At 37.8% G+C, this 14,016-nt stretch overlaps 1 protein-coding gene across 4 annotated transcripts in view; it reads left to right on the top strand.

Moving 5' to 3' along the window:
- Positions 1-14,016, top strand: part of qki2 (QKI, KH domain containing, RNA binding 2) — a 38,688-nt gene that overhangs the window by 8,685 nt on the left and 15,987 nt on the right. For all 4 annotated transcript variants that reach the window (XM_084135402.1, XM_084135401.1, XM_084135404.1 and 1 more), the window contains exons 2-3: positions 3,187-3,326; positions 11,735-11,851. In XM_084135402.1, coding sequence (XP_083991528.1) covers positions 3,187-3,326; positions 11,735-11,851 — 257 coding nt within the window. The remainder of the gene's footprint in view (positions 1-3,186; positions 3,327-11,734; positions 11,852-14,016) is intronic.

The following is a 14,016-nucleotide window of genomic DNA, read 5'->3' as shown; positions in this document are numbered from 1 at the left end:
CATTCATAGTGTTGGTTTTCTTGTTATCTCCACTTCTGTTGTTTCTATGAATTTATGTGTGTGTATGTGCACACATCTTTTCAAACCTTATGTAATGGCACACACTATGAAGCAGTGTTTGGTTGAGTAAACGCTTTGTCTTTATCCAGCGTCCAGCATGGTCTGGAGACCGCCAGCTCTCGCAGGCAACAACACTTTTGTTCACTAAACGACCAAAGAATGTGTCTGACATCTCACATTAAATCACGCTTGTTTTTCTGCCAGCACATATCTCTGCGTTCCAATTCTTATGGTTTATAAAGTCAAAAGTTTCAGAAAGTCTAAAAACTGCATCCAAATTTGCCTGTTTGAAAGTATCATATAGGTGCAAACTTTCCATGGCTGACACTGAAAGTGTGAAAAATACTAAAGTTGTCAGAAGAAGTAATTTAAACCAGACGCATGACAGTGTGCCATTAGTAAATAACAGCAACTGAATAGGTTATCCGTAGCGCTGTGTGTTTAGAGTTCAGGATCTACTGGCATTATGGAGGTGATATTTATGTCGCTGTGATGTAGTTGTTGCTCGCTCACAGCCATACCAGACCAAGTGTATCATACTGTAGTATTGGACAGTTTCAGATGACAGCAAGCAAACACAAACTGTAATCAGAGTCATCTTGCTCTCTCTCTCTCTCTCTCTCTCTCTCTCTCTCTCTCTCTCTCTCTCTCTCTCTCTCTCTCTCTCTCTCTCTCTCTCTCTCTCTCTGTCACACACACACGTAAATGATGGTCTGCAGCAGCAGTAGGAAGGACTATCTCACTGTCTGTGTATGTTGTGGTTGGCAGTGTTGACCAGTCGCCTCTAATGTTTGTTTTTAGTGCACTTGAAGCTTGTGCTAATAACAGCCAAACTGGGGGTGGATAATTATATGTCTTATGTCACCTCAGCTGTTCTTCAGACAAAATACATATGGTTAAAACAGATAGTATTTATTTTTAATTTTGCATTTCTATTTATGCATTTGTTCTGTATTTTTATTTTAAATATGAGGACTTACCATCTCAACAAAAAAGTGATTGCTTCCATATAGGTCCTAAATGTTTTCACATTGATATTTACCAATTGAACACAAATAAGATTGATTTTCATATTAATATTGTTCGTTTTCATTTGCACCAATATATAACCCAATATGTCAACATTTTTTTTAAGATTAATTTGTATCAATATATTAATAATAATATATGAAAATAGAATGCAAATAATTCTGTTAAAATGTTTGTGTGATGCAAACAAATCACTGAGTTTTGGATCTATTCTTTAAAATGGACAATGGACAAAACTGATTCCCAGAATTGAATTCCCTGTTAAAGCCATTTGTTTTTCTCCTGTATTTTAAAAACATGTAGGTCTGGTTCCACAGACAGGGCTTAGATTAAGCCAGGATTAGGCCTTAGTTAAATTAGGACATTTAAGTAGCTTTTATTAATGTGCCTCAGAAAAAACATTACTGGTGTGCATCTTGAAACAAATCATATTTGAATGATTATTATTCATATAATCATATTTTAAGATATGCCTGTGCAAGTTGCTTTTAGTTAAGACAGCTCAAACATGCATTTTGGTCTGGGACTATCTTAAGCCTGGTCTGTGAAACCGAGCACTAATGACAGGGATAGTTCTCCCAAAAAATGAAAATTCTGTCATCATTTACTCACCCTCATGTTGTTCCAAATCCATAAGACTTTCATTCATCTTTAGAACACAAATGAAGATATTTTTTTAATATTCTCTCATCATTTTTGTCCATCCATTAAAAGTCCCTGCAACCAAAGATTTAATGCATCAAAAAGTTCATCCATATCCAAATGAATTGAGCTTTTTAATACAAGTCATCTGAAGAGACACGATCACTTTATATGAGAAACAGATCTCATTTAGGTCATTTTTATTTCTGAAGATGAGGTCTTGTGAGGGTGAGTAAATGATGGCAGAATTTTAATTTTTGTGTGAACTATCCTATCCCTTCAACTTAATGGGCAAACAAAAAACATTAAAATTGAGATGGGAATATTGTATTTATCGCCCAGCCCTTGTGACTCATGGGATAAATCATACTTAAACCAAAGTGTCGAGACTGTTGGAATGTTAAGCCGCAGAGTCACACAAAACCCAATATAAACTTCTGACTGACTGTTTAATCCCCTTTCAACACTCAATGTAAAGTGACCAATTATACCAATTTCATGAGTAAGTCCCAGAATGTGTAAATTAATCGGCTTTGAGCAGATTGAGCTGATGTTTGGATTTGTGCTTCATTGTGGGACCTCAAATGGCTGGTTTTACTCTGAGGGTTTATTTAATCAGCTTTATTCTGAATGATAGCATATGAACAGATGAAACCAGTCAACTAATGTGACAGTGCAGTCTGGATTCATTTAAAACATTGTAAATCAGAAAACGCTGTGTCTCATGGCAGGGATCGAACACATGGTTAAATGGGGCAGTGCCAAGAGCATGTGTTGCATGTAATTGAGTGTAAATGTGCTTACATGCCTGCGTTCACTTATGTAAGTCATATGAAAACAATCCTGTTCGTTCTTCGGGAGGGGTGGTGTCGGTGGAGTTCAGAAGACCACATCCTGCTGAGTACTGTTGAGTTATTGCTTATGAGATCTTGTTGAGGTTCTCTGCGTTACTCTGGGAGGATCCTATGGGAGCCCAACAAGCTACAGCTAGCTCAGATCAGGGTTATATTTAGGTCATTTTAATCTGTAGGCCTGGGCCATGCTTTGATGTTGTTATTTTGAACCATATTGTACATCGGTGTAAATCCATTCTAATATACTGCTGCTTCTTCCCAATATCCTCTAAAGAGCTTTAGTTAAAAAATAATTATTGCTTCAGTCTTTTAAGCTGGTCTCTTTGGAATTCCTCGGTTTGGACCAGCAAGCATTCAAAAGGCTGGTGTCTGATTCACTCTTTGTGAATGCACATCATGTTGAGCTAGCTCCTCTATGGCTGGCTGGGCTCTCATGCCCTTTGGGAGTTGTTTTTATATTTAAATAGTTGCATGAACTCATCAAGACTTCTGCAAGTCATTTTTAACAAAAACAACTTTTCTTTGTTTTTAAAGATAAATAAGGCAACTTTTATGGATTAAGCCTCCAAATAATTGTTTTTTTAATGTGTCTGTTTGACAGAAATTGGACGGGTACGGAAGGACATGTACAATGACACTATGAACGGCACAGATAAAAGGACTTCCGAGCTCCCAGATGCTGTGGGGCCCATTGCACAACTCCAAGAGAAACTCTATGTGCCTGTAAAAGAATTCCCAGACGTAAGTATTACTTCACTGCTATTGTAACTTAAATCAAATTTTTAGAAATGTTTAGTTAGAAGCTACACTGTCAGAAAAAAAGTAAAAAAATTTAGCTTGTTAGTGGGGCAGTACCCTTAAAAGTACACCTTTTGTATCCCATCTTACCCTAAAGAGCACATACCTTAATGCCGGGTTCAGACTACACGATAGCAGCCCGATTTTGGCACGATCCGTTTGAGGTATGGTGTCGTGGTGATTCGTAAACAACACACTTCACATCTGTAAGAACAGAAGCTCTTCTGTGCACAGCTTTCAAACATGATGAAACAAAAGAGAGACGATGGTATTGTTGCTGCTAGGTGGAATTATGCAATGGAGGAAAGGTTTGAGGAGATATGGCAACAGTCCTACTGCCTTTATAATGTTTTTTTGAGGGACTACCAGGACAGAGTGATAAATGATAAATGCTGGCCAATGATAGCGGAGCCACTTCAGGAACCCGGTATGTACGCGGCTTCTGTAGCCATTGTTTGTTTACGCTCGTTTCCGGAAGTCAGTCGCTAGTTCCGCCTTCTTGATGACATCACGCACATTGTTAAAGACAACAAGTGATGATTGGTCGGGAAGCAACGTGTAGTCTGACATGTTTCTTGTCCACGACACAACAAAAATTTAGGAGTCAGAATTGCATAATCTGACACAGTAGCCGCGTTTCCATTACCCTTCAAATTGCGCAAATTGAAAATACGCCCAATGGAAACATGCAATTTTCGCGAAAACTCCCATTTATCGCAAAAAAGTTTTTACGGTCGCATGAGGTGTTTTTTTCAGGGAATTCGAAAAAGAAATATTTCGCAAAACTGCCATGGAAACAGTTTTTGCACATTTACAGGTCACCTAACATAATGACGCTGTGTGTTTGGACAGAATACGAGACAGAGTTCTTTATTAAATTCATATAAGACAAAAGAATTACAGGAATAATGGATTCTAAACCTCAAATAAATGCCACAATCCAGACCTTGCAGCAGAAATGAGGGAGAAACACCCAGAAACACCTCATATGTGCCGCTCACAAGTATAATAAGGGTCGTTCCTTACCATTAATGCTTGGAAAACACACATACATCTCCTTCGATTAATAATAATGGCTAGTGCAGTGGCTGGGACATAGTACATAAACCCACCAACGTCCGTTACCATGGTTTTTGGAATGACTTTACTTATCGCGAGAGGAAAAATTAAGTTTTAGTCGCATAACATCGGTTAATGGAAACGCCGTCATTTCGCAATCGTTTTTTGTCGACATTTAGAAAAAATCGCAAAGGTTTTGCACAAATCTGTAATGGAAACGCGCCTAGTGACTATCATAACAGACAAAAATATTGTGTAGTCTAAACCTGAGATAAGATACTAATAGGTACAGTGAGGAAAATAAGTATTTGAACACCCTGCTATTTTGCAAGTTCTCCCACTTGGAAATCATGGAGGGGTCTGAAATTGTCATCGTAGGTGCATGTCCACTATGAGAGACATAATCTAAAAAACAAAATCCAGAAATCACAATATATGATTTTTTAACTATTTTTTTCCCTGCTCTCTTCCGTTTATCTCCATCCTGAAGTGGATGAGCAGGACTATATGATACAATATGACACTGATGTTTACTAATTTATCTAAAAAAAAATGTCTTTTTTTTTTTTTTGGAGCTTTAGCAAAACTATGATATTATAAATGCAACAAAAGTACTGTATACATATGTATTTGTAGTTTGCTCTATTTTTAATTTTTTTTACAGATCTTTGGCTATTGCGTCATGCCTTGCTGTTTCTTGTTCTTTATTGTTTCACGCCATGAGCCTTGCATTCTTCAGCTATCTGTTAGCATTCATATTCATCTTCTGTAAATGGCAGTTGCTCGGCTGGTGCATGGAGCCTCAGAAGTACACGGTCTGGAATATTACTATCGTTGCTCAATTCAGGAGACTACTTTGCATTAAAAAAAACGTATTATTAGTTAAAACTTAGTATTTTTGTCTTGTGTGTATATATATTAAACAAGACAAAATATCTATATTCAGCAATCAAATACCACCCTACATTTTTATCTATATTAACACATTATATATATATATATATATATATATATATATATATATATATATATATATATGTATGTGTATATGTGTGTGTGTGTGTGTGTGTGTGAGACATTCATTCATGTATGTATGTACAATGAGGAAAATAAGTATTTGAACACCCTGCTATTTTGCAAGTTCTCCCACTTGGAAATCATGGAGGGGTCTGAAATTGTCATCATAGGTGCATGTCCACTGTGAGAGACATAATCTAAAAAAAAAATCCAGAAATAACAATATATGATTTTTTAACTATTTATTTGTATGATACAGCTGCAAATAAGTATTTGAACACCTGTCTATCAGCTAGAATTCTGACCCTCAAAGACCTGTTAGTCTGCCTTTAAAATGTCCACCTCCACTCCATTTATTATCCTAAATTAGATGCACCTGTTTGAGGTCGTTAGCTGCATAAAGACACCTGTCCACCCCATACAATTAATAAGAATCCAACTACTAACATGGCCAAGACCAAAGAGCTGTCCAAAGACACTAGAGACAAAATTGTACACCTCCACAAGGCTGGAAAGGGCTACGGGGAAATTGCCAAGCAGCTTGGTGAAAAAAGGTCCACTGTTGGAGCAATCATTAGAAAATGGAAGAAGCTAAACATGACTGTCAATCTCCCTCGGACTGGGGCTCCATGCAAGATCTCACCTCGTGGGGTCTCAATGATCCTAAGAAAGGTGAGAAATCAGCCCAGAACTACACGGGAGGAGCTGGTCAATGACCTGAAAAGAGCTGGGACCACCGTTTCCAAGGTTACTGTTGGTAATACACTAAGACGTCATGGTTTGAAATCATGCATGGCACGGAAGGTTCCCCTGCTTAAACCAGCACATGTCAAGGCCCGTCTTAAGTTTGCCAATGACCATTTGGATGATCCAGAGGAGTCATGGGAGAAAGTCATGTGGTCAGATGAGACCAAAATAGAACTTTTTGGTCATAATTCCACTAAACGTGTTTGGAGGAAGAAGAATGATGAGTACCATCCCAAGAACACCATCCCTACTGTGAAGCATGGGGGTGGTAGCATCATGCTTTGGGGGTGTTTTTCTGCACATGGGACAGGGCGACTGCACTGTATTAAGGAGAGGATGACCGGGGCCATATATTGCGAGATTTTGGGGAACAACCTCCTTCCCTCAGTTAGAGCATTGAAGATGGGTCGAGGCTGGGTCTTCCAACATGACAATGACCCGAAGCACACAGCCAGGATAACCAAGGAGTGGCTCTGTAAGAAGCATATCAAGGTTCTGGCGTGGCCTAGCCAGTCTCCAGTCCTAAACCCAATAGAGAATCTTTGGAGGGAGCTCAAACTCCGTGTTTCTCAGCGACAGCCCAGAAACCTGACTGATCTAGAGAAGATCTGTGTGGAGGAGTGGGCCAAAATCCCTCCTGCAGTGTGTGCAAACCTGGTGAAAAACTACAGGAAACGTTTGACCTCTGTAATTGCAAACAAAGGCTACTGTACCAAATATTATATTATTGATTTTCTCAGGTGTTCAAATACTTATTTGCAGCTGTATCATACAAATAAATAGTTAAAAAATCATACATTGTGATTTCTGGATTTTTTTTTTTTTAGATTATGTCTCTCACAGTGGACATGCACCTACGATGACAATTTCAGACCCCTCCATGGTCTAAGTGGGAGAACTTGCAAAATAGCAGGGTGTTCAAATACTTATTTTCCTCACTGTACAGTTAAGGTACTAATATGCACACCTAATATACTAATAGGCAGTCTTTAGGGGTAGATAAGATACAAATATGTCTCATTAAGGCTACTGCACAGAAACAATCTGTTGTACCCCTAAAGATTTATTTCTGACAGTGTATGTTTTCTACATAATCAACACATTTCTGCCAATGGTTTGTAAAGGCAGCAAGTAAAAAGTAGAAAACCATTTCTGACACTAATGACTCCCGGAATTGCAAAAATATGTTTGGCCCTGTCCCAAATGCTGCCCAAAGTCCTTGCTGTTTTCTTCCAACTCATAGACTGTTGAGTAGCAGTTTACTGTTGAATCTCCATCAGTGTGGGCATGTTTATGCAACATTAAGGTCAATAAAGCTGCTTTACAGAAGATTATTATTTTGATAAGATCATTGCTACTTCATGGTATTACTGAAAAAGTAATGTACCGAAACTGCCATTTTTACCTCCTGAAAATATTTATGAGGGATTAAAATGCACCCTGACTAGTGCATGTAAATAAAGAGAGAGACATGTCTTTGTGTTAACACATGTTTTTTTTTAGATTACTCAAATGACAGAAAATTGGTAATTTGTCCATGAAAGCACATTTATTTCAAGTAATCAGAGGTGGATCCTCTGTTTTTTTTTTTTTTTGCACGTTGATTGTTTTACCTTAGACGTCGACTCATGAGACGGGAGCATGAGAAGCCTGCAGCAGATTGATCCAATTAACTCGTCTCTACCAGGACAGCAATAATCAAATGGTTATAATTAGCATGGTAAATATTGCTTAATACTGCAATCCTAGGCATTGTTTGACTCTCAGCCTGTGTTTCTAATTTGAATACATCGTGACTTTCAAATCTCGATGCAAGGGCAGCTTTCACACTCTTCTCAGAGAACATAATTTATGCAGAAACGGTCATCAGGCCCGAGAGTGGATTACGCGAGGAGTCCGATCTGAAACATTTGTATATGAACTGAACAAAGTGTTGGGATGTACGTTTTCACAGTGGGCGATTATCTGGCTCGTTTGATCTTGAACAGGTTTAGGGTTGAGACTGAGTTTAAGGAGATGTTAAGTAGACGGAGGAGTGTTTCTGGCTGTCAGCTCTCACGATTCTGCCATTTTAAAGAGCTGATAAGAGTGATAGTAGGGTCAGGGTTAATCGAGTTTGAATGAGAGATGCGTTACTGGGGCTTCTCTCTCATCTCTCGTTTAGTTATAATTAACCTCTGTGAATTGTCCTCTATATTAGGGTGAAACCCAACCAACTACTTGACAGCACTTGAGCAAGTGTGCAAAATGAACTTGTTTGAAAAATTACGTAGAGAAATTGGAACTCACAAAATGTGAAACATCTCATTCTGATGCTGTTCTTGCGTCAAGTAAACACATTTTGAAGAAAGAAAAGCTTTTGAATAGATTAGTCTGATGGATGACAAAACACAGGAACTTCCAATTTGATGTCTGGTGTCTAGTGTATTAAAATGTGATGCATTTTGACAACCTGCTCAGAATTTCCAATTGTAGAGTGACTTATTGAGGTCACAAATCCATAAAGCAACAAAGTCATTTGGAGAAGCACACCACCCACACCAATAGGTCTGGTTCATGTGCAATATTACCCAGTTATTGTGATTAATCAGGCTCAACAACAGGGATTTTTCCAGGCCTATGAGATCTTTAATTGCCTGGCCAACATTTTCACTGGCCCACTTCAAAATAAGGCACATTTTATTATTTGGCGAGATGGTTTTTAATAAATGTACAAAAATATGTTGCTGAAATAAAATAAAATATTTTTTTTTTTTGACAAAATTGATTCATATAAAGATTGTTTTTAAATTTCAATATAGCTGGAAATTTTACAATTTCAAATAATTTAAATGAACAAACTACACAAATACTTTTGCTAGAATAGTGGCATATTGCGCAATACATTATATCTATTGATGCTTCCTAGAATATTCTTGACATTTCAACATAACTGTCAACCAGCTAGAGTTGCCTTTAATCAACATTCAATTCAATTTTCAGTGTTCACGTCACAGAAAATCGAATGTTTGCAAGGTTTTAAACAAATGTACATGATAAGCAAATGTAAGATACTGTTATTCCCTGTTTTTTTTTCTTTGTTGCTTTGCCTCTACCTTTTTTCCTCTTTACACTTTGTTGGCCGTTGTCTTTTAAAGATCAGTCGGGGCCCAACAAATCTTATCTTATTTGCAGCCATCAATCATCAGGCTTGTTTTGAGAGTGACTTTGCTCCCCTGTAATAGAACCAGAATTCCGATAATCCCGCGGGAACCTGTCAGGGTTACCACCATCCCACAATCAGTGCCAAGTGCGGGTGAGAGACAAGCAGGTCACTGGCCTTTCTGTCCTCCGTCGCCTTTTGGAGAGAATGATCTAGAACATTATCCCTGCCTGCATAGTCTGTGTGAAAACAAATGTGGACTTTGATGAGGATATGGGAGGGGTGGGGAATGATGATTAGATTTCTATTCTGCATGCTCTCACTGTTACTATGTAAAGACCATTCAGAATGATTCTCAGGCCGTCGCCTCAGTCTGTCATCCTCTTCCCACTCTTTTCTCTCTAGCTGTCGACTGGTAATGAGGTTTTTCCAATGCTTCATTGTTGTTCATTAAGAGCCTTGAACTTGTTAAAAATCACAAAAAAGACACTGTTTACTTTTTGTCAGGATTCGGTGACTTTCTTTGTTTTCTTAAAGGAAAAGTCTACACAAAAATTATTATTCTCTCATCAATAACTCCATCAATAACTCAATAAGCCATCCCAGATGTATATGACTTTCTGAAGGGTCATGTGACACTGAAGACTGGAGTAATGATACTAAATATTCAGCTTTATCATCGCAGGAATAAAATACATTTAAAAAAATATTCAAATAGAAATCAGTTATTTTTAAATAGTTATAATATTTCACAATATTACTGTATTTTTGATCAAATGAAAACGTTCTTTTTCTTTCTTTTTCTTTTCTTAATTTTTCCCCAATGTCCACTTATAATGTTAGTAAAGTGTATTTTTGTGCTGTAAACACAAAAATATATCCACCCTCTATCCGACTCTTCGAAATGAATGGTCTTTTTTTCTTTCTTTTTTTTCTGCTGTTGTCCCTTTGTTTTGGAGATTATACACTAGCTGTCATTTATTCTGTGCGGTTACGTAGACCAGCGGTGACTCATCTCACTGTTACACGGCTTACCAATCAGAATGAGAGGAAGGTAGTAAAAAACACCTAGACTGACAAAAAGTTCACGAAGTCAACAGTTGCACAAACATTGCCTAAAAACGACAATAACACAAGGACACAGACAGACAGACAGTGCCATCCACAAAGTAGTTTGATGAGCTCAACTCTAAATATACAGCACAGAGAGCCAACGACCCCCAGCAGCTGTGAACGGCCCCGAGAAGACATGAGCTTTAAAAGGAAGAGAATGTATTGTGACCCTGAGAGAGATGCAGCTGCCTGGCTTATCACTCAACCCTTGTGACAGATAAGGTTAAATGCTGAAAGAGCGGCGCTGCCACTGGCCCACAAATGCCAAAAAGCACAATGTTCTGGTTTCGCGACTGTTAAAGGGGCAGCGCAACAAATCACAGCTTCACTAATCATTCAGTATGCTTGCCTGGTGGTTTCCCTACCAAGATGTCGGAAAATATAATTTATAATGCTTGCGGTATTCGATTGATTGCGGAAACTAGTGGAAACGGTTCAAACCCACTTGGTTTTTGAAAATAGTATGTCAATGAAGGAATACAAATTATTGTTGATTGTTCATAGTCCCACATGTCAGGTTTGTTTTGTTTGACTTTTAAAGCAGAAATCATGTAGAAATCAATTGGAACATAAATTTGGATTGGACGAAAAAAACAAACAAACAAGCAAGCACTTTCGTGTACATCCTGTACCTATTCCAAGTCATATTGGCTGTTAAATATGGTAGGTATTTGTGTTTCTATGACACTTTGACCCCTTTGTTAGGTTAAATTCGTTCCATGTGACTTGTGTCAGTGCAGGAATAGGGTGGAGCATGGTTAAGGCTTCCCCGTGGCAAATGGTACATTCCAAAACCGCATTTGGTCTCTAGATGTTCCCCTTTCAATAAAAGGGGATTAAACATTCCTCGCATTCTTGCCAGGGTTTACAAAGTCCCTTTGATTGAATTATACAATTATGTTACCATGCTGCAGTTTACGTCGAGCTCTGCCAAAACCTCCATATGGGAGAACCATTAGCTGAGGGGATGATGGTCCGTGTTTTGTAACCTTGAGGATGTGATTGTGGCTGCATCTGCCTCTCTAGTTTGTAAAGGTCTTTTTTAACCAAGTTAAATAGTTTTATAATGACTAAAATATCAGAGCTATGCGCATTAAAAATGAATGTGTGTGCACAGTGATAAAGCACAGTGAGGGCGAGACTGCAACACAAATGATTTCAGATCCGTTTCAGCTTTTCAGCACTGGGATCCTCATACCAGATGTGTAAAATGCAGATGTTTTCCACTGAAAGAATTCTCTTGTTTTCCTTACCTTTTGATGTCTCTTCACAGTTCAATTTTGTTGGAAGAATCCTGGGGCCCCGGGGCCTGACAGCCAAACAATTGGAGGCAGAGACGGGCTGCAAGATCATGGTGCGAGGCAAAGGCTCCATGAGAGACAAGAAGAAGGTGAGATCATTTTTTCTTTTGCATTTTACTATTTTTTACTTTTCCTCTTTTATTTCTTTTTACTGTGTTTCCGTTTTTATTTCAATATCTTTTTCTCTTTTCCTTCCCTTTTTACTATTTCTTTCTTTTGTTCTTTTTTTTCACTGTAAAAAAAGTGATCAATAAGTAATGACATGTTTTTACATTACTTTAACTCATCAAAATAAGTTGAGCAATTTCCAACATTTTTGTAAGTTATACAAGATTAAATTATTATAAATAAGTCAGTTTAAATTAAAGTTAAATGACTCAAACATCCAAGTTGATTGTACTTAAACATTTGTCAGCAACTTTTTTTTAGTTTTCTTTCTTTCTTTCTTTCTTTCTTTCTTTCTTTCTTTCTTTCTTTCTTTCTTTCTTTCTTTGATGATGGAAGAGCTTGTGAGCCGTTTTTACTGCATGTTTTATAGAGACGAAGACCATATACTATCTTTGCGACAGCGCATAACTAATAGATACCAAATGGGAGGAGACAAAATCCAGGCAATTCTATTTTAATGGAATTCCTGACGGAGTCTGTATGGCCTTCCCAACCGTAGAACTGAGGCAGACGATCTGCCTGCCTCCAAGGCTGCCTGACACAGAGGAAAAATGACTCGCATTAAAATGAAAATGAGTGCTATTAGATAAAGGAGAATGCTCTGTTTTTCAAGCTCAGAGAATACGGTTTCACTTCCTTGAAATGTCTCATCCTATAACCATTTAGTCCCAAGTTTTTAGGGAAGAGGAAGTATGGGCATGTTGCAAATAGGCAGTACTTTAAACTATCAAAATCAAGAAAAGAACAAATAAACAAGAACAGAATAAATAATGTTACAAAATGTTGTAATGCTTTAATGGCATTGCATTGGTGCTTTTCTAAAGTGCTTTATGTCATCCTGTTTGATTTCAATGTGGTATACAGACACTAGCAACTACCGTTTTGAGTTCAGGCCTGTTTCCCACTCCCACACACCAAGCCTGTAGTAGTAATCCACAGATGGATCATAAATGTCTCCTTTTTACATAATAGAAATCACTTGTTTCATCAGTTTGAGATTTTTGAGGATACACCATCTGTGTTTATTCCTCACAGTGCAACTTCTGCTGCCTACACAGGCATGCACATAAAACATTAAGAGCAAACACTGTCAAATATTGGGTTAGACGCATTGATGAGATTCAGATTGAAGGGGAATTAATGGAACACAATGAGCTGCGATGCCTTGGGCAAAGTGCCATTCTCTCACTGTATTGCACAATCTTTGTCTATCACACCAGAGATGCTTATAAAGGCTGTTTCGTACTGTGGGTCAAGACGGAAAAACAGACTGGTGGCTCAGCATTCTTTGCCAGACTATAGTGTTGCACATCTAGGAAGCGCAGAACAGACAATTGAAATGGAAAGTTTAAACCTCAGCTGTTTCCTCAAGTTTGACATAATTGTTTTCTGACAGCAGTGCAAAAATCTGTTGTCATAATAGCATGTCAAAATTAAATCTGTGAAGTTTTTGAGTATTGTGCTAAAGAGATTATGAAACCATCAAGCCCTCTGGTGTTCTGCAGACTTATTTTCTGTAACACTGAAACTACTCTGACAGCAGAGCGAAACTTGTGCATTAATCTTGTGAAAAATTATGGCAATCAAGGAAGCGAGAAAAATAAGAAAAGTTACAGCCAGGGGCAAACAAGTCATGCGTCAAATGGAGATGCCATCTGCATCTGTTCTCTTTCTCTAAATTAGATTTACTGTCACATTTCCTGGAATAAACAAATAATAGGGTTAGGGTTTTTGGCTGTGAAAGGTGTTCGTAATTAAAGCATGAATTTATCCAAATATTAAAATGTTGTTGGTTATTTACTCACCTTCATGTCATTCCAAACCTGTATGACTTTCTTTTTTCTGTGGAACACAAAAGGATATGCTAAGCTTATCCTGGTTGCTCTTTTCTTCTTCAATGAAAGTGGATGGGTACCAGGAACTGTCAGGTTCCAAAACAAGCAAAAAAGCACCATAAAATAAATTTAAGTAGTGTTATGCTTCAAGCCATTTGATTATCTTTATGTGAGGAACATCTTATGGTTTCATTTTATGGAAAACAGCAACTTGGATATCATTTCATATTCCACTGAAGAAAGTCATGCTG

Source organism: Abramis brama, assembly GCF_963993115.1.
Source record: "Abramis brama genome assembly, chromosome: 14".
Taxonomy (NCBI): Eukaryota; Metazoa; Chordata; class Actinopteri; order Cypriniformes; family Leuciscidae; genus Abramis; species Abramis brama.
The sequence above is the reverse complement of the archived record's forward strand: the minus strand, read 5'-3'. Positions and strand labels throughout refer to the sequence as shown.